The 23,689-nt window shown below is 53.7% G+C and overlaps 8 protein-coding genes across 8 annotated transcripts; 6 read left to right on the top strand and 2 right to left on the bottom strand.

Annotated features, from left to right (window-relative positions):
- Nucleotides 1-1,898: 1,898 nt before the first annotated feature.
- Nucleotides 1,899-3,207, top strand: KD926_007590 (CAAX prenyl protease RCE1; the record flags this gene model as incomplete). Its single annotated transcript, XM_053100457.1, has 4 exons — nucleotides 1,899-1,953; nucleotides 2,005-2,045; nucleotides 2,244-2,624; nucleotides 2,680-3,207. 4 exons carry the CDS (start codon nucleotides 1,899-1,901, stop codon nucleotides 3,205-3,207), a joined length of 1,005 nt encoding a protein of 334 aa, XP_052955897.1.
- Nucleotides 3,208-3,917: 710 nt separating this feature from the next.
- On the top strand, nucleotides 3,918-4,861 carry KD926_007589 (sucrase/ferredoxin-like domain-containing protein; the record flags this gene model as incomplete). Its single annotated transcript, XM_053100456.1, has 2 exons — nucleotides 3,918-4,112; nucleotides 4,160-4,861. 2 exons carry the CDS (start codon nucleotides 3,918-3,920, stop codon nucleotides 4,859-4,861), a joined length of 897 nt encoding a protein of 298 aa, XP_052955896.1.
- Nucleotides 4,862-5,245: 384 nt separating this feature from the next.
- KD926_007588 (uncharacterized protein) lies at nucleotides 5,246-6,160 on the bottom strand (the record flags this gene model as incomplete). The annotated part of the gene is made up of 1 exon (XM_053100455.1): nucleotides 5,246-6,160. One exon carries the CDS (start codon nucleotides 6,158-6,160, stop codon nucleotides 5,246-5,248), a length of 915 nt encoding a protein of 304 aa, XP_052955895.1.
- A 928-nt stretch (nucleotides 6,161-7,088) lies between these two features.
- KD926_007587 (leucine--tRNA ligase NAM2) lies at nucleotides 7,089-10,089 on the top strand (the record flags this gene model as incomplete). Its single annotated transcript, XM_053100454.1, has 2 exons — nucleotides 7,089-7,598; nucleotides 7,654-10,089. The coding sequence occupies 2 exons, from the start codon at nucleotides 7,089-7,091 to the stop codon at nucleotides 10,087-10,089; spliced, it is 2,946 nt and encodes a 981-aa protein (XP_052955894.1).
- A 1,866-nt stretch (nucleotides 10,090-11,955) lies between these two features.
- On the top strand, nucleotides 11,956-13,331 carry fdh (formate dehydrogenase (NAD+) FDH1; the record flags this gene model as incomplete). The annotated part of the gene is made up of 3 exons (XM_053100453.1): nucleotides 11,956-12,147; nucleotides 12,202-12,922; nucleotides 12,985-13,331. The coding sequence occupies 3 exons, from the start codon at nucleotides 11,956-11,958 to the stop codon at nucleotides 13,329-13,331; spliced, it is 1,260 nt and encodes a 419-aa protein (XP_052955893.1).
- A 640-nt stretch (nucleotides 13,332-13,971) lies between these two features.
- Nucleotides 13,972-14,482, bottom strand: KD926_007585 (uncharacterized protein; the record flags this gene model as incomplete). Its single annotated transcript, XM_053100452.1, has 2 exons — nucleotides 13,972-14,382; nucleotides 14,456-14,482. 2 exons carry the CDS (start codon nucleotides 14,480-14,482, stop codon nucleotides 13,972-13,974), a joined length of 438 nt encoding a protein of 145 aa, XP_052955892.1.
- A 940-nt stretch (nucleotides 14,483-15,422) lies between these two features.
- On the top strand, nucleotides 15,423-20,857 carry KD926_007584 (formin sepA; the record flags this gene model as incomplete). Its single annotated transcript, XM_053100451.1, has 2 exons — nucleotides 15,423-19,967; nucleotides 20,015-20,857. The coding sequence occupies 2 exons, from the start codon at nucleotides 15,423-15,425 to the stop codon at nucleotides 20,855-20,857; spliced, it is 5,388 nt and encodes a 1,795-aa protein (XP_052955891.1).
- An 842-nt stretch (nucleotides 20,858-21,699) lies between these two features.
- Nucleotides 21,700-23,563, top strand: KD926_007583 (tRNA modification GTPase; the record flags this gene model as incomplete). Its single annotated transcript, XM_053100450.1, has 2 exons — nucleotides 21,700-21,960; nucleotides 22,019-23,563. The coding sequence occupies 2 exons, from the start codon at nucleotides 21,700-21,702 to the stop codon at nucleotides 23,561-23,563; spliced, it is 1,806 nt and encodes a 601-aa protein (XP_052955890.1).
- Between the last annotated feature and the right edge of the window lie 126 nt (nucleotides 23,564-23,689).

Raw genomic sequence — 23,689 nt, 5'->3', positions numbered from 1 at the left:
AGCGCGAAAAGGAGGAAAGAGCGTCAAGCCCGAGATCAAAAAAAAAAAATAGCACCAAAAACACGTTTCTAAAAGAGCGACTAAAGGCAGAACGACTGGAAGCGCAGAATCCAAAATCTGAAACGAACCAGCGTGCAAGCCGGGCCTCGCCGTAATATTTAAGGATATTTAAGCGGCACCGGCATTCCGTTGCTTAGCGGCGGTGTGCGCTGTTGGCCTGGGCTCTGGGGCAGGAACTAAATCCATCCAGGGGGCATGCAGCCTGCACGCTCTAGACTGGTAGAGTGCTATTTGAAACCGTTCGATTGGCGGAGGATGAAAGGGGGGAAGATTATCCTGCAGTTCGTCGCTTATTTCGGGAAGATTTGCCTTCGCTTTTCAGGTGCGAGATAGAGTGAGTGGCTGCTCAGCCTGCGAGGAATCTGAGTCCCTCGCTATTATTATGATTCTTATTAAGGCATGATCTCCGGCTTCTAATGACACCCGTCGGCGATAGGCCCTGCCATCGTCATCAGGACGAATCGTTCGGTACTATACTCCGCATTGGAGTAACGGACGAAGAAAGTTCATCTGGCCGGATTCCCCTCAATTTGTGGAGGGTATGATCAAGAGAACATTGGCCAGGGGTTCGACGATCTAGAATATATACCCCTCCAGGCTACTCCGGAGTGAAACTCGACTCTTCAAGTCCATGATATCGGATATCCTCTAACGTTGGACCGGCGGTTAGATTGAGCGACTCAAAACGAGCGAGGATGCAAGGTCCCTCCCAGGTGCATATGGAGTGCGCGTACTCGGAGCACATGCTCCCTGCACGTAGTACGGGAGTACGGAGTATGTACAGTACCTTTGCACCATGTTGCATATTCCCATCTAATATCACATTATTGATTATTTCTGGGGCTTGTCCACTCGTTGGTATCCACGAGGACGCCGGTCGGATTTGTGACCGAGCTCGCCGGTGGAGTTCGAGACCTCGAGGGCCGAGGGGAAGACGGAGGAACCTGGCCATGAACCAGAGATCGATCCACTTGGGCAATGTGGCTTGGGGGGGATAAAGTAGGTCGAGGCTCCAGAGCATCTCATTGGTTTTTTCCCTCCTTTGCTCCATACACAGCCCAATAATAACTGGGCAGAAATTCGGGTGACAACTTGAGTTGACCCCGTTCAGGATCACCCAATGCTGCCAAGTGCCAACTCAGCAGAAGTGGAGTCTGTCAACTTCCTTTCAAGTCTTTAACGCTCAACTTACCATTATTGCTTGATCCTTGGGACGTAATTTGAGGGGAAATCGTCATGTTGCTGCATGTTGCATGCCATGCTAGTATTATCATAAGTGCTTAATCGCCTGAGAGGAATTTCAAGATTGAGGCTATTGGGCCAAGCAAGGGCTCCATTGATAAGGGGTGTCTAATGATTATGTGTATGATGGCGATTTACTGTACTTGGAGTAGTACCTGTGCATACTAAAAGTAGTACGTATGTGCGGAGTGGACTAAGGAGTAACAAGAATGGTGTATGTGATAGATGGACTCGATGTACAGGAGACGGAAGGAACGGAAGGGAAGGAAGGAGAAAATGAGTCTCGTGATCGATGACTCAGGATTTCCCTTTCGGGCCGTCGCGCGTCCTGGGTTCTTTCATGCCTGTAGGATCAGGCAGCGGCGGCGGTCCGGACTAAACCCTTTTCCTCGTTTTTCTTTGTCGTTGTCTTCATCAATCCATGAAGATCATCGTTGGGTTCGCTTTCCACCCTTTCGATGCTTCTCCCTCATTAGTCCTCGACGACGACCACTAGACTGGGTCTCATCCAACCGGACTCCAACCATCTCTCCGTTTAACCTATCTGCCCAAAATACAGCAGACAGGAGAACTATTTGACCCAAGCTGCCAATATCATGGCGCCTGTTAATATTATGGCGCGTCTCAAGTCCTTGTACTCGAAACATTATGGTAGGTCCGGAAACTCGGAAATTATGTTCGAATCTAACTGTTGGGCTTCAGATGAGCCGGTCCTTTCGGTCCAGGCAGCCGCTTGTTTTTCGGTAGGCTTTATTTCCTCTGGCCCTAGCGCGCGGGCATCTATACAAAAATAGCGCCGTCGAACTTCCATCCAGGGGAAATAAAAGGGGTTGCTCTTTCTCGGACCTTCCTTTCGTTCTCCTTTTGTGGATAACGGAGGAGAAAAATCGTCATTCTCGCTCCTGTCTCATAGCAAGAACCCACTAACCAAGGTTTTCTAGATCCTTCTAACCCTGATCTATGTGGTCCCGTTCTATGTTTCTACCACCACTCGGCCATCTCCTACCCTTAGCCGAGATACCCCATCGGTTATCCGGGCTAGAATCCGGGCTGTGACTTCTTCCTGCGTCATCAGCACCTTGGCCGTTTTCTGGTTAATTATCGCTAAAGACAATGCCCCTGTTTCGGAGGCCCTCAAGCTTCTAGGATGGTGGCCTGTCGGCGTCCTGGAAATTGCTCGTTCCCTGGCACTTACGGCCATCCTCTTTACCGGGCCCCTATTCGAACGGGGGATCGCCGAAGATGAATGGAAGGACTGGATCAAGGGCCGTAGGGTTTCCGAAACACTTCGCGGCTGGATTGGGTGGAGAAACTACGTTGCTGTAAGCTGGTTCCATGGGCTCGGAATTGATTCTTTTTACTAATGGCGAGATCCAGGGTCCGATCACCGAGGAGATCATGTTCCGTTCGGCCATCGTGCCTCTTCATCTACTTGCTAGAGTGTCTCCGGGTCGTATCGTTTTCATGGCCCCTCTTTACTTCGGGATTGCCCATGTACATCATTTCTACGAGTTTCGCCTGACTCACCCTGACACCTCGATCATTGCGGCGATGTTCCGGTCTATCTTTCAATTCAGCTACACCACCATCTTTGGTTGGTACGCCACCTTTATCTATCTGCGAACTGGATCCCTCCCAGCTGCTATTCTCGCCCACGCCTTCTGCAATTGGTGTGGCCTTCCTCGCTTATGGGGCAGAGTTGAGGCCGTATTGCCCATCGATCCGCCTCTAGTCAAAGTTAAAGAAAACCCAGACCGGCATATATTATATGAGTATAGACAACTTGCTGTTGGATGGAGTGTTGCGTACTATGCCCTTCTAGTAGGGGGTGCCGTTGGATTCTATTATGCGCTGTGGCCCTTGACCATCTCAAGCAATGCTTTGGTTTCCTTCACCCCTAGGTGATTTATCAATCAGGCAGAACGGAAGAATATATTTCTATATGAAACCCCCTCAGATACTGCTGAATATTTACGGCATCCTATTCAGTCTCCACATCGATATCGGCGCGCCTTGGTGGTTTGTGGTTTTAGGGAAACTTTGATGCTTTGCGGAGAAAGTAATGATAATGAGGTATTATATGTACAAATTTCTTTAATTGATATAAGTATAATTTGACAATCATCAACATGTGACACCTAGGCAACTATAATGGCCAAGTTAGGGACCTGCTTAATTATCTATACTCTGTGCAGATGGTAAATGTAAACATCCTACCCAAAATGTACTGTATGACCAATCCGACCAAACTCCGTTATCTCCGACTCCGCCTCGGAGACTCGGACTTCCTCGCCTGGATTTCGATACTACATGCGCATCCTTTTAGAAGTCGACCCCGTTGTTTGTAGTGAAAAGGCCTATAACGAGCGAAATTTTGGTCATCTACTTTTTTCTAGGGCCTGAAAAAGCGTGGAGCTTCACAACTCATGAAAGTGCGCTCGACACACTGCTGTTTGCCCAAACTCGGGTGCAGCAGAACATCGCTAACATCCCGCTTTTTCTCGACCACCGCATATCGGTCAGCACCGCGACGAATCCCTCTGGATATACCTCTTCCGTTTCCCGTGACAAAATCCTGCCCCGAGTCGACATGCTCGTGTCCTCCGACCCCGTCGATGCCCGAGGGGCTACCGCTTGACCATAATCAACCATTGAATGGAACAATGGCGGCCTATGCACAACAGATCCTGATCTGTACCGGACAAGGAGATTGGACAAGTCGCATTGAGGACGATGGGAAGAATCAAGGCTGGGGAGAACTTGCGAGGGGTTTGAAACGTCTGATGGGCCGTGGGGGGCATTATGCCGACGTGAGTTGCCCGCAGGCGATCGTTTGCGCATGACTGACAGTTTCAAGCCATTCAACAACATCTTGGTCAGCAATTCTTCTTTTCCAGCAGCTCCAGCATCAGAGAGTACTTCGACCTCTGCGTCAGCGTTTCTGTTCCCTTCGTTCACGTATTTCCCTTCCATTCCCGTCAATGTGCCGGAATCGCCCGAGGCAGTGACCGACCTTTCGACCTTTGTTCGCGCCTTCCTTCTTCCTCGAAAACTCAGTGCGATGGCGGATTCTCTGCCTGAATCTCGACGGGCGGAGTTAACTCGCAATCCGGAACTAGCAACGGAGTTCTCGGGTGCTGTCGATATTCAGAAATCTCCGGTGGTCTTGATTTGCGGTCACGGCGGCCGTGATATGCGATGCGGCATCATGGCGCCAGTCCTTCAAGAAGAGTTCCGTCGGGTTTTGCTGGCCAAAGGGTTCACGTCGGTGATTAGTGACAGTCACATAATCGACAGCCCTGAGCACGCCCACATTGGACTCATCAGCCATATCGGTGGGCATAAATACGCTGGAAACGTGATTGTGTATATCCCGCCCGGAATGTTGCTCGAGGGTTCATCGGTGCCGCACCCGCTGGCGGGTATGGGCATCTGGTATGGGCGCATCGAACCCAGGCATGCGCAGGGGGTAGTGGAAGAGACCATCTTGGGTGGCAAGGTGGTGGTAGACCATTTCCGTGGTGGAATAGATCGAAATGGGGGTATTCTGAGACTATAGAGAACATGGGCGGAATTTGAGTGTACTATATATTGGAGAATGTGTGTACTATTGTCTCAAAATATATTATCATAGATCACGGGTTATCAGGCGCCCGCATTCTCGGAAATACATTGTTATTGACTGGCGTTGTGATGCTGACTCTCGCTAGCCACCCAAGTCTCCAACAAGGTGTGTGCCGGTTCCCTTGGAAGGTCCCTAGGTAGGCATACCACACCGCTGCTTCTCTCTACAACTGGAGAACTTGGAAAGTTCGACACGAATGTGGCCATTTAAGTATTATAGACTAAAAATGTGAGGGATACATAGCCTAAAGACACATAAAATCTAGCGAGTGGGAGGTCTTCCCTGGCTCTTGATGGGTGATATGTTCCCTCCGCAAACTCATCGTAGCCTCTGAGCCATCAAATACTCATAGTCCGGCATAGCCTGTTCCACACAATCGGCAAGGATAGCAGCAGCGTCTTCCCCAAATTCCTTCACCCACTTCGTTTTTTCCAGCTCCAGATCGACCGTGTCGGGTGCCTTCTCCTTCAGCACCCCAGTCGCCTGGTTAATCGAGCGACTGTAGACTTTTCTCAGGATACGATCATCTTCCGGTTGGGACCTTGTGTCCCATTCCGTCAGGACTTTAGATGGGTCCAAGCCCAAGGACGTAGCCAGTCTGGACACGAGACTGGGGTCGTCAATGAGGTCTTTCATGCCGACGATGATTGGATCTGCCGGGGTCTCGTGGGTTTTGTTTTCTTGGGCGTATGATCGGTACCAGTCGTACAGGACACGCGAGTAGGAGAGGGTCATCCAGGATCGCATCAGCTCCCCTCTCCAATTTTCAGGATCCTGGAGTCGAAGTTCAAGGTGTCCACGGAAGACCGAGGGGAAAGATAAGGCTGGGTGTCGGACAGAGATGACCACCCGCGAGGATGTGAGGCATTCAACGGGGAGGATTGTTGGATTTGTCGCTGCTGCTGCCGCTTGATGGGCGTCTTCGCCGGGCTGTGGCAGTATGGCGTCGAATATGTCATGGCTCCGTTTCACGCGAGCATCCAGACGCCAGATAAATTGAGGGTGGTCTTTGAAGAAGAGGATCTTGTTATCGGCCTCCGCGGCGGCCCTCCGTTCCAGAAGACTGTTGGTGAAGAAACGAAAGCGTTCCATTATTTGGTCTCTTTGGCTCTCGTTCCACTCCCCTACGGGTTTGCTAGCGCGGCCTAGCTCCTCCATGAGCATGGCAGCTTCGCAGTGCGTCGGTGCATGATTGTCGAAGTGGACATTAGGTTGATTTTCTATTCCGAGCATTCGCTGCAGTAGGAATGATCCGGTTCGCGGTTGAGAAAGGAGGAGAATGTGGGACGATGGCCCAGATTAAATGGAGTTGTGCTCCATTGGGAAGATTGGTACTCCGTAGAAGGTTCTCTCGGTAGCCTGAGAAGTATAGGTTATAGAACGAACAAGAAATTGGTTGGTATGGACCCTGACTATATATACTGACAGTTGGGCACTGACAACGTAAGCAAGTGATATTGTTCATCACTTGTAGATACGCGTCCGTTCTGCACTGAAAGTCCCTTGCATGCTACTAGTTGGGCAGGCTTGCAAGGCCTAGTACTCCGTATCACCGGATCGATTGAACCACACCGCATGGAAGAGCGAGACTTGCCTCAGCGAGCTCAGAACAGGTCTCATACCACTTGTGCAAGTCTGAGGGAGCCAGGGAAAAGATGGACTTAGCGGTGTGTGGCCTCTCCTGGCTGGGTAATGGGTGTGTGATATCTTCTCCAACCTACCTATACCTTTGATCAACGCTGCATATGGACCATGAGAGAATGCGTCCACCCAGTAAGTATTGGCGTACGACATCTGCTAGCCTGTTCTGACGGAAGGATATATATTCCGTCAATGGAGTCCTTCATTTCCATAGGCGAGTAGTTTTCTAGCACTTCCAATTCAATAACTATGACTAAGTCTGCGTGCAATAAGCATAACCTCGACGATCAGCAATATATGTCTACCGCAGAGGTACATACCTACTCCGTAAAGGTGTAGATACCCCGTACTTTGATGCCTGATGGAACGGGCACAATGCACTAGTCCTCATTGGGACTAAAGGCCGTATGACCTCAACCGGCAATTTAAGATTAATGTTGATTGAAAATCGACCGCGTCAACCTTGCAAATAGAGCACGCCACTCTTTGTATCCGATGACACGATGATTTGACTGCCCAAATGCAATCCCTTAGCCGCCTCCAATTGAGCTCGACTCGGGCGCTTCTTGCGCCAGCACGACGGAGATGCGGTTATCGTCCTTCCCCATTCCATGCCCTTGCTCGGTTTGCGACGACAAAGTCCTCCGGCCCTACCTCCGGAAAACTCGACCTCCTAGCGATCGATAGAAAGTGGCAGGCACAATGGCAATTGGAGGGACAAAATGCTACTGGCCGAACGGACACGACCGACGATCGACCAAAGTCCTACATTCTGTCCATGTTCCCGTACCCGTCCGGCACGCTACACATGGGCCACTTGCGAGTGTACACGATCTCGGATGTACTGGCACGCTTTTACCGAATGCGCGGTCACGATGTCCTGCATCCCATGGGCTGGGATGCCTTTGGACTTCCGGCGGAGAATGCGGCCATTGAGCGAGGAATCGATTCGGCGGAATGGACCAAAGACAATATATCGAGGATGAAGGAACAGCTTCGAAGCATTTCGACGTCGTTCAATTGGGATAGGGTATGTTCGGCATGTTTGGCCAGGTCTGGTCGGTCCGCTAACTCCTATACTATAGGAACTGGCAACTTGTGCGCCGGAGTTTTACGAGCACACGCAGCGGATATTCCTCATGCTCTACAAAAAGGACCTTGCATATCAATCAGAAGCGCTCGTTAATTACGACCCAGTTGATAAGACTGTGCTGGCGAACGAACAAGTAGACGCCAATGGATTCTCATGGCGATCTGGCGCAAAGGTCGAGCAGCTGAAGCTCAAACAGTGGTTTTTCCGCATCACTGCGTTTAAAGAAGCTCTGTTGAAAGACCTGGACTCTCTGGCAGGCGGGTGGCCGGATCGCGTACTCTCAATGCAGCGCAACTGGCTGGGAAAATCGCATGGAGCCAGGGTCACCTTCCCGGTGATGAGTGCTGGGACGGAAGTGAACGTGTTTACCACACGACCCGACACACTCTACGGGGTTGAATATCTTGCACTGTCTTTGAATCATCCGATCGTCCAAGCCTCGGCGGAGAAGGACGCCGAATTACAAAAGTTCTTAGAAACGGCTGCATCGTTGCCCCCGGACTCCAAAGCTGGCTACAAGCTGACCAACGTCACTGCTTCTCATCCGTTGCGCATCATCGATAAGGAGTGTCCTTATATCACCCGCGAGCTGCCCATCTTTGTGGCGCCCTACGTTCTCGGCGACTACGGCGAAGGAGCCGTGATGGGCGTTCCGGGCCACGATGCCAGGGATTTGGCGTTCTTCACGGAGAATGTGAACCCCGAATATATTCCGATTGTGATCGGGCCAGAGCGCTCGGCTGGAACCGACCGTGCGCCGGAAGAAAACGTGGCGCCTGCGAGCGACGCGAAGGCTTTCATTCAAGAAGGCTATCTGACGTCGAGATGTGGCAAATACCATGGCCTCCATTCCCGTGAAGCCGGGAAACAGATTGTCAAAGACCTTCAAAGTGTCGCTCACGGTCAGGCCGTGGAACAGTGGAGGCTGAGAGACTGGCTCATCAGTAGACAGCGTTATTGGGGCGCACCGATCCCCATCATCCACTGTGGCAAGTGCGGGCCGATTCCTGTACCGGATGACCAGCTTCCGGTTCAATTGCCCAAGATAGGCGGAGAATGGTTGAAGGGGAAGAGGGGCAACCTTCTCGAATCATCGGATGAGTGGGTACACACCGAATGCCCAAGCTGCAATGGTCCTGCCAAGCGAGATACCGACACGATGGATACCTTCGTCGACTCTTCATGGTATTATCTTCGATTTCTGGATTCGGCCAACAAGGAAAAACCCTTTTCGCCTTCATCCGTGCGACCAGTGGATGTTTATATCGGCGGAGTTGAGCACGCCATCCTGCACCTCCTCTACGCTCGCTTTATCTACAAATTCCTCTCCCAATCCGAATTGTTCCCGGAGCTGGCGCGGACGGGCAACCTTGCCGCCCCCGCCGAGCCTTTCAAAACGCTCCTCTCCCAGGGTATGGTGCATGGCAAGACATATTCAGAGCCCTCCACTGGCCGATTTCTACTGCCTTCCGATGTAGACCTCTCAAGTCCGGACAAACCGGTCATCAAAGGCACCCAGATCCAACCCAATGTATCTTTCGAGAAAATGTCGAAGAGCAAGCACAACGGCGTCGATCCGACTGCGTGCGCCCTGAAATATGGCGCGGACGCCACTCGCGCCCATGTGCTATTCTCTGCGCCGGTCAGCGAGGTCCTCGAGTGGGACGAAACGAAGATCGTGGGCATAGAGCGGTGGTTCGGTCGACTGTGGAAGGTTGTGCAGGATACGCAGCAAAGTTTGATTTCGTCCGAATATGCGGTGAATCCAATCGGCCCTGACCCCCTTCCCGACAGCTTGCAGAGCCTCAGCGATAGTGACGCCAATGCCGTGCTTGCGACCCATCGGACCATTGTCTCCGTCACCAACTGCATTGAAAACAACCCCTACGGACTGAATACCGTCATTTCCGACCTGACGAAGCTCACAAACTCATTAGTGTCGTCGACGCCCACCTCGCCCCAAATCTCCTATCTGTGTACATCCTCTCTTCTCCGTCTTTTGGCACCCGTTGCCCCGGCGCTGGCGTCCGAATGCTGGGAAATTCTTCACCGCGATTCGATGGGGTCACATGCCGAGAATGACGGTCGCCGAGCTCACGTGCCGGCGGTTTTTGACGGTGGATGGCCAACGCCGCCCTTGAGCTCGCAGCAGGCCGATGCGCTGTCAGCGCGCGGGGGTCAAGTCGTGGCGGTCCAAATCAACGGGAAGATGCGGTTTACAGTCACGATTCCCCGACGGTTGTCGCCCACCACGGTCGCCGAACCTCGCGGGAAGGCTGGAATCGCCACAGACGAACAGGACTGGATCATGTCGCGAATCCTCGAGACCGACGAAGGGCGTGTTTGGCTGCGCGAGAGAAACGACTGGGAGAAGCGAAGGCGGGTGATCGTCGTTCAGGGCGGGAAATTGGTGAACATCGTCTTCTAGTCCCGGCGCGTGGACTGTCGCATGAGTGGCGCATCGCATGTACAACCAGCTAAATTTCGTAACTATAGAATAAATGTATTATAGATTTTCATTAAAATGCAACTGCGATGGTCGCGACCTCGTCCGGCGTGCGCAGAGTTCATTAGAAACCTCGCGATCGCTTGAGGGGAAAGACCGTACCCCAGAGATCTAGATCCCTCATTTTCATCTGACCTGTCCAACTCCGAGGAAAACACCTTCCCGAACAATTGGGGATCAATTGGAGGCGTTCAATGGCTCGCATGATGTGGCAGCATTGGGAAGGACAAGGTGGGGGGAGAATAATTTCCCCTCATGGGCGACCGGACCTTGGTGGCTAGCGTGAGACTGCGACGAGGTCCTGTAGGCTGTAACATGCCGATTCACGAATGAGGGCGACCGAGGGGGAGGAGAAAGGGAGGAGAGGGCGAAGAAGCGGGTCTTGGATCGATTCTCTGTCTTCGGTGGAATCACGGCTGAAAGTCGGATCAACCCCCCATGTATGTCTGGACGTTCAACGCCAGTGACCGGTTCTGGTGAATGTTTTATGGAAATCCATGATCCATCGGGCCCGTCCACTGGATCAAGCTTAACATCAGTGCCAGGTTTAGCTCTCGATGGGGGGAAAGCATTGAGTTGGGCCCCAAAGCCCCAACCTAGATAGCAAGCTGCATGGCACCACTCGCGAGGATTCAGACCCGAGATCGGCTGGTGCGGCAAGGCGACTGCGTGTCGGAGGAGCATCCGCGATCCCAGGACCGTCTGACCTTGCCAGGCCGATATTATTATTAGGCTCAGAGTGGGTTCTCGATCGACTTGATGATCCCCTCATTCCCCGCACGAGGGGTAATCAGCCCAGCCCAGGAGTATTGAGTGCTGTACTGCGACTGCGTCTAACGGATTCTAGGTAAAAAAATCAAAAAAATCCTCGGCATGGGAGCCGGCTTTGCGTGGGAGGAGTTCAAAGGAGGTGGACATCTCTAGAAATCCAGATGATTCCCTCAGATAGTAAAAATAAGAATAGGATCCTAATGATACTGGTCTCCCCGCATTTGGTACATACGTAAACGCCTGCCCGCACTAGCGGCGTGGTTAGTCAGCACCATCTAGAAGGTGTCTGTATGAGGGAACTTTCTCCTATGTTGTCTATTGTGTAGGTAGTAGTACCTACGGAGTATGGAGTACATAGTAAGTAGTCAGTAGACAGGACTACCTACCCAGACTAGCGCAATGAAGGACAACCCCCCATCCATCCGTCCACCGAGTCCCGCGTGCGGAGAAACTCCCCCTACCTTTACTCTCCGAGCTGCTCTCCTCCTCTCCTCTCCTCCTCATCCACTCTCCCTCGTCCCCTCCCCTTCCCACCTTCCCAGTATTCCCGCCCCTAAGCGGTGATATGAACTCGTAGTGGCGTCCAGTATCCAATGGTGGACCCTCCGTTGTCCCAGAGTAGTGACCCAGTATCCCATCGGATGGATGAACGGAATGTAGACGAAGTGCCCCGCGGAGGTGGCCTATTTATTGGGCGAATTTCCCTGCTCCTCATCGACATCAACATCAGTTTCATCTTCTCCCAAGAGTCTCCTGCATTCCGCATCCGGTAAGAAACTCCTGGTTGCTGTTCCCCACAGCATTACATCTGCCTGTCCTTGCTCTCTCCTCCTCTCCCCCGCTTGATGTCAAGCTTTCACCTCTTCCCCAATTAACGTCGCGAATTGGCATTCGACGCAATCCATCCCTCTGCGAGGTTTAAATAGTATGCTAATCCTCCTGTCAAGTGCTCAATCCTCGACTTCTCATCTCTCGCAATCAATCCAATCTCTCTCTACTTCTTCTTAAACACTCAAAATGGTATTTATGCGCTCTTTTTCCCGCCAACTACGGCGGCCTGCCACCTCGCTCCTGTCCGCCAAAGGATCATTCCTGAGGCCGACTGGCAGTCCTTTCCAGGCGCTCCCCGGGGTCAATTCTGTTGCTGGTGCACGAACGCTAACCGCCTCTGCGAGCTTACAGGGTAAAATTCTTATGGTCCTTTATGACGTAAGTCCCCGGTCATAAACTCCCTTGCGACCTCGTCATTAACATTATGTCTAGGGCGGTGAGCACGCCAAACAGCAGCCTGGTTTGCTGGGTACCACCGAGAACGAGCTCGGCTTGAGGAAGTGGCTGGAGGAGCAGGGCCACACCCTGGTCACCACTTCCGACAAGGAGGGCGAGAACTCGACCTTCGACAAGGAGCTGGTCGACGCCGAAGTCATCATCACCACCCCCTTCCACCCCGGTTACCTGACCGCTGAGCGTCTGGCCAAGGCCAAGAACCTCAAGATTGCCGTCACTGCCGGTGTTGGCTCCGACCATGTCGACCTGAACGCTGCCAACAAGACCAACGGCGGTATCACCGTCGCTGAGGTCACTGGCTGCAACGTCGTCTCCGTTGCGGAGCACGTTGTCATGACCATCCTGACCCTGGTCCGCAACTTCGTTCCCGCCCACGAGCAGATTGCCCGCGGCGAGTGGGACGTCGCTGCCGTTGCTAAGAACGAGTATGACCTCGAGAACAAGGTCGTCGGAACCGTCGCCGTCGGCCGTATTGGTGAGCGTGTCCTGCGTCGTCTGAAGCCCTTCGACTGCAAGGAGCTGCTCTACTACGACTACCAGCCCCTGAGCCCCGAGGTCGAGAAGGAGATCGGCTGCCGCCGTGTCGAGAACCTCGAGGAGATGCTCGCTCAGTGTGACATAGTCACCATCAACTGCCCCTTGCACGAGAAGACCCGTGGTCTGTTCAACAAGGATCTCATCTCCAAGATGAAGAAGGGTCAGTAGCCGGATAAAGCCCCCTCAACCCACCACACGGTGCAGGACTAACTTTTCATCCAGGCTCTTGGCTCATCAACACCGCTCGTGGTGCTATCGTCGTCAAGGAGGACGTTGCCGATGCCGTCAAGTCTGGTCACTTGCGCGGCTACGGAGGTGACGTCTGGTTCCCCCAGCCCGCTCCTCAGGACCACCCGCTCCGCTACGCCCAGCACCCGTGGGGCGGCGGCAACGCCATGGTGCCTCACATGTCCGGTACCTCGATCGACGCCCAGATCCGCTACGCCAACGGTACCAAGGCCATCCTCGACAGCTACTTCACCGGTCGTCACGATTACCGGGCCGAGGACCTCATCGTCAAGGACGGTGACTACGTCACCAAGGCGTACGGCCAGCGCAACAAGGCTTAGGCTTTTCGGTCGGACACGATTGAATGATGTTTCTACTTTTCTATTTTGGCGCATGTTTTATTGTCTGGGGACCATTTCAAAGGAAAAAGGCATTCCACAGTTGATCATTTTATGATACCTGACAAATTTACGAATTCACAAATAAAAGGTTTATCTTATTCATTTGATCCTTGAAAATATACTCTCGTAGTTGACGCAGCTGTTGCTCATCCCACCTAGTTTAAACTGAAGGTGTATGGTATCTACTTGGCCATGGAGATGACTTAGGCAATATATGGCGCTCTAAATGTAAACTCTTCATTGTCCGGTACAGCAAGAAGTCTGAACAGCGAGTAGTCTTACATAGGATGTTCAATGGATGAATGAGGTGATGGTTCGCAATTTGTCATTAGGGGTACCTTTGGTGCATGTGCTTGATTACTTCAGGGCCAATAGGCCATTTAATCGAAAATCCCCTACACTATGCTTGAGAAGCTTGTCTCCTGCCCAGAAGCTAGTCCGCTAAGCTTCAAACCGAGTGTAATGTACATGAAAGACGAAAGAGAAGACCGAAAGTGCCACCTGTCTATTTTAACCCATATACCGAACAAAAAACCAGGACTATATATACATGAGGGCTTAGAATGCTTGAAACGCCGTCTCAGCGGCGGTTGCCGGGACTCTCATCCTCGTCGCTGTCGTCCATGAACCCTTGCTCGAGTTCTCGACTGAGCCGGCTCTCTGGCTCGGCAGCCGTACTCTGTCGTCGTTCCAGCGCCTCCCTCCGCGTAGGATCCATGCCCATGCCGACCATCAGTTCTCCTTCCTCGTCTAGTATGCTGATGTTATCGTTGTGGTCGTCGAAGTGGGCCTGCTGTCGCCAGGATGCCGGCAGGAAGAACCGCATCATTGTATCGGCGATGCGATCTCGGAGCGTGGAGGTATGTGCCGAAATCGCATGCAGGGGAAGATACTGTGAATATCGTTGCTGATAGCGGCGGAAGAACGGGATGATCACAAATGATAGGAGAAGATAGAGCGATAGGGAGATGACGGCGGGAATGGCAATGGTCTGGAAGAATGCGCGGCAAAAAGTTAATATGGGCTTGAGTATGTACTGCATATATATCTGATTTCTACTGTACCTTGGCAAAACCGGATGCAGAGCCCATGCTGACTGACTTCTGGAGGACCCTCAGTCCACGTTGGGAATGTCAACCCGTTTGATACTTTGCGACTCCAATCCTCGCTTTCAGACCGGTGGGAGGACTTCAAGAAAGTACCCTTGGATTGAAGGCAAGGAAGCCAGGAAGAATGCCAGAGTTCAAGAGGGGTTGCGGCGGACAAGATGAATGGGGGGGGAGGTGGAAGGAGATGAAGCCGCAGTGGCTCAGCCAGTCCGTAGTAGTACAAGATCTGGTAGGCAGATAAATGCTGCGCCACGTGATCCCCGCCATGCCGCCGACTCTCTCAATTTCAGGGGAGGAAGTTGAGCAGCATCTCGGAGAAAAGAAAAATGATAGCACCTGTCCCCTTTTGCGCCCGCCGTGTAACTGTCCGTTTCGCCCGATCGGAGGCCGGCCACGTGATGCAAGGGCCGCGGCGACGAGGGTCACGTGCGGGCCCGGCGTTCTAGAGCCGCCCGCCTTGTCGCCCCCTAAACTATTATTATTACGATTATTGAATGGCCGTGCTTTTCTGAAGCGACACCAGGCTCGGCCTTCTAGAAATCGATACCGATCGTTGGGTCATCCGCGATCTGCCTGCACTGTGCGTATATCCCTTTCCGTCCTCTCTTTGTTTCTTTATCTATTTTTCCGGTGTTGGATCAGGGTGAGAGGCAGAAGAGACCAACCCCCCCCTCTCCGCCCTCTCGCCGCTCCGCAGCGGGTATTCACTAGTGCTGTTGGCCACGAGTGTCAAGGGCACCCGGTTGTGTGAATCGGCGGGAAAAATTCATCGCTGTGATTTAATGGAGTTGGAATCAAGCAAACTAGACGACCCGGGGGAGCTGACCATTTTCTAGAAATAGAACCTGACTGGCGACAAACAAAAGAGCTTGGGGTGGCTCATGCTTGCGTCCTGCATCCCCCCCCAGTGACGCCCGTCAAGATGCCAACCACCACGTCCGCACCTGACAAATCGAGACAGACCTCGGCTGGCAAATCGTTTTTCGGAAGGAAGCTGCACAAGGAACGACCGGTAGAGGACACTCACAGCGGAGGATTTGACAGTCTCGCGCCTCCCGGGAGTTCGGCAGGCTCCCGTTCGTCTCGACATTCGAAACGGTCTTCTGTCCAGTCGGTCGATTACCCCTACGATATCGATCCGGCCGGGCTCTCCATGACAGCCGGGGTCATCACATCCATTCCCTTTGAGAGTTTACCCGCAGATACCAAATCCCCCATCCCGGTCGATTATCTATCCAAAGCCGAGACGTCGCCACGAAAAGAGCCGTCACCACACCATCTTGCGAAAGGAGGCGGCGATTTTCACCAGTACCCAGCTTGGAATCCTACGGCCGTTCGAGACACCAATCAATATTCGCACCCCACCGGGCCCCGCCCACCACCGCATGGTGCGAACGTGACGATGTCTGGAAGTGCGACGGGAGATCGAGGGACACGCTATCAACAGTGGGGGGTACGACCGGGGAGCTCTTCTACGAATGTCGGACTCAGCCACAATTCGTCGTTGTCGACAGTAGATTCTTCCTCGATTTCACGCATGTCTCTGGACCAAGCCAGCATTCATTCATCGCTCTCCTCGAACACAAGAGGCTCGAGCTATCTTTCGTCCGACGGATCTGCGCGCACGCTTACAACCTCGCATTCGGCAGACCGCAACACTTACTTTCCCAATGGGAACCCTAGCAACAATCGACTATCCAATGCACATATGGCCTGGCAGTCCGCTCAACCGCCGCCGGCAGCCCAACCAAGACCGAACAATCCTGAACAGTACTTGACTCGACCGAGAGATGACCGCGTGGTCGACCAGCTTTTTCTGGAGTTGATGCAGAAGCGAGGATGGCAGAATCTCCCCGAGCAAGCCAAACGGCAAATGCTTTCATATCCCGCTTCGAAGAAATGGACCCTGGTTCACCAAGATCGGCTCACGGAATTGCAAGGAGAGCAGAAGCGGCGACAGAACGCTCGCCAGACGCACGGTCACGATGGCCCGTCGGGAATCCTGGAGCGAGCCGATGAAGAGGGGAGTCCGGAGTGGTACGTGAAGAAAGTCATGGACGACTCGATCACATCGAAACAGCTGGCCAGTTTGAGTGTCAGTCTTCGAACGCAACCGATTAGCTGGGTGAAAGCTTTTGTCGAGTCCCAAGGACAGATAGCGTTGACGAATGTGCTGGCCAAAATCAATCGTCGAAAGGCCTCGGGCCCTGTCCCGGCCCCTCCAACAGGAGACAAGGACTTGGATCGAGAGTACGATATTGTGAAATGTCTCAAGGCCTTGATGAACAACAAGTACGGCGCAGATGATGCGTTGTCGCACCAGCAGGTGATTGTGGCCCTCGTGAGCTCGCTATTGTCTCCTCGATTGAACACGAGGAAGCTGGTCAGCGAAGTGTTGACCTTCCTCTGTCACTGGGCCGAAGGGCACGGCCACCAGAAAGTTCTCCAGGCCATGGATCATGTCAAGAACCACCATGGTGAAACGGGCCGTTTCGACGCGTGGATGCGCATCGTCGAGGTCACAATCGACGGGCGCGGCAAGATGGGCAGCTTAGTCGGCGCCAGCGAGGAGTATCGAAGTGGTGGAATTGGAATGGAGAACCTTCTGATGGAGTATGCGGTCTCGACCATGCTTCTGATCAACATGCTGGTTGATGCGCAGGAACATGACGTGCAGCTGCGGTGTCACATCCGGGCGCAATTCATCTCGTGTGGTATCAAGCGTCTCCTGACGAAGATGGAGGGTTTCCAATATGAAGTCATCGACAAGCAGATCGAACGGTTCCGTGAGAATGAGGCGATCGATTACGAAGACCTTCTCCAGCGAGAGGGCAGCAGCATGAAGGATAGTATCGAGGGGGAGGTGAAGGACATGAGCGACCCGCTGCAGATTACCGATGCCATCGCATCCAAGATCAACGGCACTCGGGCACATGACTACTTCCTCTCGGCCATGCAACACATGCTCCTGATCCGAGAGAATTCCGGTGAAGATGGCCTCCGAATGTACCAACTGGTGGATGCGATGCTCAGCTACGTCGCCATGGACCGAAGGTTGCCCGACCTGGATTTCCGGCAAGGGTTGACGTTTACCGTGCAAAGCCTTCTGGACCGGCTGCACACAGATGCCGAGGCCAGGCAGGTATACGATGAGTCTCTGGAAGCCCGCCAAATCGCAGAGGCCGCGATTGCCGAACGTGATGAGATGAAGGCGCAGATCGAATTGGGAGCCGATGGCCTGGTGAAGAAGTTGCAGAAGCAAATCGACGAGCAAACCGGGATCATAGAGCTGCAGTCGAGACAAAACGAGATGGTCAAAGCCGAGCTCGCGGATGTGCAGAGACTCCGCGCACAGGAGCTGCAGCGCAATGAACTGGAAACTCGAGAGTTGTATCTGATGCTCCGAGATGCCCAGGACATCGCTGCCTCGAATGCGATGAAGAACAATAATCTTGCAGAAGATGATCCCTCGCAGATGAGGGGCATACTGGACCGCGAGAAGCTTCTGGGCCGGCTGGAAATGCAGCTGGAGCGGACCAAGACGCAATTTAAACTGGAAGGCAAGGTCTGGGGTCAGCACGGGCCGTCGGATCGACTGCGTGAATTGCGAGAACAGATGGACGGGGAGACCGGGCCGAACGAGGAATTCGAGGAGCACGCTCGTCGGAACCTGGACAGCAACGCTTTGGGATCCACCTACCGGAAGAGAAACCATGTCGCTGGTGGTGAGGGGCAGGAAGGGGACCAGGAGGTGGATGAGAACGGCGAAGTGATCTATGAGAAGGCGCGCCTCGTGGATCTCCAGCGACCCCGAATGAACCCCAATCAAGCGACTGGTCTCCTTGGGGAAATCACCTCTAAGGTGCCCAAATTTGACTCCGATGAGAACGACACTGCTCAAGTCGACGGTGAGGGTAAAGATGACAAGGCTGGAGACCAACCACCAGCCGTGGCTGCTCCTCCTCCACCACCGCCACCTCCACCACCTCCTCCACCGCCGCCTGGTCTACCCGGGGCTGTTCCTCCCCCTCCTCCTCCGCCTCCACCACCACCTCCGCCCCCAGGAGGAGGTGTTGGTATCCCTCCGCCCCCGCCGCCGCCTCCTCCGCCCCCTGGAGCGGGAGGTCTTATGCCCCCGCCCCCGCCCCCGCCTCCCCCAGGAGGTGCCTCGTTTGGTGCCCCTCCGCCACCACCCCCTCCTGGCGCCGGGTTTGGTGGCTGGCGTGCCAATTACATGGCTTCGCAAGGTCTTCCATCCAAGCCGTCAGCGGCTATGCCGTCTATCCGACCTAAGAAGAAACTCAAGGCTCTCCATTGGGACAAGGTTGATGCTCCGCAGGTGACTGTGTGGGCCTCGCACGACGCGACGCCTCAGGCGAAGGAGGAGAAATACACCGAGTTGGCGAAGCGTGGTGTATTGGATGAAGTGGAGAGGTTGTTCATGGCTAAGGAGACCAAGATCTTCGGTGGTGGCGCAGCATCCAAGCAACGCAAAGACAAGAAGCAAATCATCTCGAATGAGCTGTCCAAGACCTTCCAGATCGCGTTGGCCAAATTTTCACAATACCCTGCCGAGGAGGTCGTGCGGATGGTTATCCATTGCGACGCCGATATTCTCGATAACATGGTCGTCATGGACTTCTTCCAGCGGGATGAAATGTGCACGCTCCCGGAGAATATCTCTAAGACGATGGCACCGTACAGCCGAGACTGGACCGGTCCGGATGCTGCCAGCTCCGAGCGAGAGCAAGACCCGAGCGAATTGACCAGAGAAGATCAGATTTATCTGTACACGGCCTTTGAACTGCACCACTATTGGAAGGCCAGGATGCGTGCCCTTGCGTTAACACGCTCCTTTGAGCCGGACTATGAGCACATCTCCGCAAAACTTCAGCAGATCGTCAAAGTCAGTGAAACTTTGCGGGATTCGGTGTCCCTGATGAATGTCCTCGGTCTGATTCTGGATATCGGTAACTTCATGAACGACGCCAACAAGCAGGCCCAGGGTTTCAAACTTGGCTCTCTGGCTCGTCTCGGGATGGTGAAAGACGACAAGAACGAAACGACATTTGCGGACCTGGTCGAGCGAATTGTTCGTAACCAGTACCCCGAATGGGAAGGCTTCTACGACGAGATCAACGGCGTCGTCGCCATTCAGAAACTGAACGTGGACCAGCTTCGAACGGATGCCAAGAAGTACATTGATAACATCAAGAATGTCCAGGCAAGTTTGGACGCGGGCAACCTCAGTGATCCCAAAAAGTTCCACCCCCAGGATCGTGTCAGCCAAGTCGTCCAGCGCAGCATGAAGGATGCGAGACGAAAGGCCGAACAAATGCAGCTCTACTTGGATGAGATGATCAAGACATATGATGATATCATGGTCTTCTACGGTGAGGACAATGCAGACGAGGGCGCCCGGCGAGACTTTTTCGCCAAGTTGGCGGCGTTCTTGCTGGAGTGGAAGGTATGTTACGGAACCCCTGATCTTAGATCGTCAGCTAACAAGAGTAGAAATCCAAAGAAAAGAACATGACTTTGGAGGAGTCGAGGAAGCGGACCGAGGCGTCCTTGGCTCGCAAACGCATCAATGCTGGCCTGGCGAACAGTGCCAGCTCTACTACCGAGGCACCCCAGTCACCAGCCAGCAGCGGTGCCATGGACTCGCTGCTTGAGAAATTACGAGCTGCAGCACCTCAAGCCAGGGATCAACGTGATCGCCGTCGTCGTGCACGATTGAAGGAGCGACACCAGGTCCGGGTCGCATCAGGACAGAAGATTCCGGATTTTGCTGGGTCTGATGGTGTGGACACCGAGAAGAGTAATAACGCGGAAGAAGGCACCAGCAACACTGCAGACAACAACAACAACAATAACAATGCCGATGCCGATGCCACCGAGACTGGACTGCTGAGTCCTGCCGTTCCGGAATCCGATGCGGGCTCCACTGGCAAAGAGTCCCAGGTGTCCGAAAGCGAGGACGTGGCAGACCGTGCCGCAAGTATGCTCCAGGGCCTACGGGACAACGCCGATGGGGAGCGCACGCGAAGACGAAGAGAGACCGCAGAAGAGGAGCGGCGCAAACGCAGGCTACGAAGGCGAAATGGCGCCACCAGTGGAAGCAAAGACAGCGCCGACGGCTCAATCCTGTCCGGCGCACCCGAACCGATGTCACCTCGGACGGATACCATAGAGCCTCCTGAAAACATTCCGTCCAGTCCTCCAGCTGAGGACGATGCCGCCTCCCAGCCACCTCTGGCCCCGGCCATCATCGTCTCTCCTACGGCCGATCAGCACCTTCGCTCGCCGGGCAGCAGTCGCGGTGACGACGATCCTACCGATGGCCCATCGGGCTAAGCCGATGGTACTCCGGCTGTTCATCAATCGCCCCCTACATTCCTCTCTTTCCTAATATAATGTTTGATAGACCTTACTGATGTCGTCTCGGAAACATTTACATGTGGTTAAGTGTATAATATCCTTTTTGCCTAAGCGGCGACTTGCCTCACACTTTCGTCCTTCTCTATCCATTTTTCTTTTCTCTTCTATTTGCCTTTTTTGTTTCTTTCGCCATCTCCCTCTTTTTCCCCCTTTTCTTTTACTTTATTCTTCTTCTTCTCTCTCACCTGTCTACCTTTATTTTGTCTTCCGCTGTGATTCTTGTGCTTCTCGTGAACACATTCTCAGCCCGCTCAGTGTCACGATCTTTCCCTTCTCTTCAGCTTTTCCTTATCTACTCCTAGTCGACTTTTGTGGGCATTCGGTTTGATGTCACAACGCCTCATGCTTTCAAGCTCTTTCATTTGCTTCTGTTTGAGTTTTAATCTTTTTCTGCTCTGTACATAAATCCATTCTGGCTGTAGTGCCATTATACACGGTGGAGAGACTTGGGGCGGCGTCTTTCGGTGCGCGGGCGTGGCGAAGGGACGCCTTTGCGATTGGTAAATCCTCCATACATTCATCTACGTTCTATCTTCTTGTTTCTTCATGCGCGCCAGTAGAATCTCCCCGCCGTAGAGTCTCAAGGACACACGTGATCCGAGGATATCCATCACGTGACATCATGGGGCCCAATCATTGGCTTCCACTCTGCTTTCTTCTCGACTCACCTTTTAGATCTTCGAGATTCTTTGGATGTGATCGTTTCCGCTGAGTCCTGTTTCCCCCGCTCTTCCGCTATCCACACTACGCATGCGAGCATGCGAGCATTCGTGCTCCGCACTCTGCGGAGGGCGATACCCTCTCGCCCAGCTGCTCGCAGCTGTTTCTCCGCAGCGGCTCGGATTAGACCTGATGTCGTCCGCCGCCAGCTTCCTTCCATACCATGGCCCCGGGAATTCTCCGTCTCGATTCCCAATTGCTTCATGTTAGATGGGGAATCGACTATTTATGCGCTCTCGACGGCACCTGGTCGCGCTGCCATCGCCGTGGTGCGGGCTTCTGGCCCCGCCTGTGTTTCGGTACGCGTGAAAGATGCTCCCCGGGGCTGCTTCGCAAACGTAATAACAACCCCTCTAGATCTATCGAGCTCTATGCCCCAAGGCGCCACTTCCACGACCACGGGTTGCGGCAGTGCGCACCCTATATGATCCCACGGGAGATATCACTTCCAACCACAGCATCCTTGACTCCGGGGCATTGGTTCTCTACTTCCCCGGACCGAAGACAGTCACTGGGGAGGATGTTCTGGAACTCCATCTGCACGGCGGACCCGCCATTGTAAAAGCGGTCTTGACCGCGATCGCCAATACCAGCCGACCTGACTCTCTCATCCGATACGCGGAATCGGGCGAGTTCACTCGTCGGGCCTTCTTGAATAACCGGCTGGACTTGCCGCAGGTCGAGGCGTTAGGCGAGACGTTGACGGCCGATACTGAACAGCAGCGTCGTCTTGCTGTGCGAGGGACTAGCGATGCTCTGTCCAAGCGGTACGAGCAATGGCGACGACAACTTCTCTACGGACGTGGCGAGCTCGAGGCACTGATTGATTTTTCCGAGGACCAGCACTTTGACGAGTCCTCCGACGAGCTCATTCTCTCCGTCGCGTCGCAGGTGCACGCGTTACGGGTTCAGATCGGGCTGCATATTCAGAATGCGTCCAAGGGCGAATTGCTGCGCCACGGCATCAAGGTTGCTCTGCTGGGTGCCCCCAATGCCGGCAAAAGCTCCCTCCTCAATCGGGTCGTGGGAAAGGAAGCTGCTATCGTCAGCACGGAAGAAGGCACCACTCGTGATATCGTGGACGTCGGCGTCGATCTGGGCGGCTGGTATTGTAAGCTAGGCGATATGGCGGGCATCCGATCGGAAAGCAACCAAACCGGTCAGGAGTCAGTGGTGATCGGAGCCATTGAGAAGGAAGGGATTCGCCGCGCCAAGGCTCGCGCATTAGAGTCTGACGTGGTGATCGTGGTGGTCTCCTTGGAGGGAGGGGACCACGGCGCGGCACCGTATCGCCTTTCTGCGGACCCAGAGGTCATCGACGCAGCGAATGATTGTGTGCAGGCGGGGAAATGTCTCGTTGTCACCGTCAACAAATGCGATCGATTGCCCACGGTCGAAGACCACCGTCGCCGTGATCGACTGCCGCCTTTCCTGGCCGCCACGCTGGGCATCCTTTTTCCGGCGGTGCCGAGCTCGCGCATCTTTGGTATCTCTTGTCAAGAAGCGCAGGCGGAATTGTCGACGGATCAGACAGATCCGGGCCAATTGCAGGCTTTTCTTCGGGGGCTGATTGCAACATTCGAGGAGATTGCCTCTCCGTTGAACAGTGGAGGCGAGGATGGTGGGCAGTATGACATGTCGTATTGGGAGGACTCCCTGGGAGTAACTCATCGACAAAGCTCGAACTTACAACGATGCATGCAGCATTTAGACGATTTCTTAGCCGAGACCTCCGACGTCCAGTCACCCCCGTCGACACCTGGTAGCCATACGGAGACAGAGGTGGACATTGTCACAGCGGCGGAGCATTTGCGGTCCGCGGCCGACGCGCTGGCGAAGATCACCGGCAAAGGGGAGAGTGGAGATGTGGAAGACGTTTTGGGCGTCGTTTTCGAAAAGTAAGTGAACGCTTCAATCTGAGGAGGGTCTTCATATGGCTGACGGCAGGCAAGATTCTGTGTTGGAAAATGAGCCGCCAACGAAGCTATTGCATCGATGGACCCCATTCATTCCGTCCCTCTCTGACGC

This window comes from Aspergillus affinis, assembly GCF_023601865.1.
Source record: "Aspergillus affinis strain CMG 70 chromosome Unknown NODE_45_length_233477_cov_87_579804, whole genome shotgun sequence".
Lineage (NCBI taxonomy): Eukaryota > Fungi > Ascomycota > Eurotiomycetes > Eurotiales > Aspergillaceae > Aspergillus > Aspergillus affinis.
The sequence above is the reverse complement of the archived record's forward strand: the minus strand, read 5'-3'. Positions and strand labels throughout refer to the sequence as shown.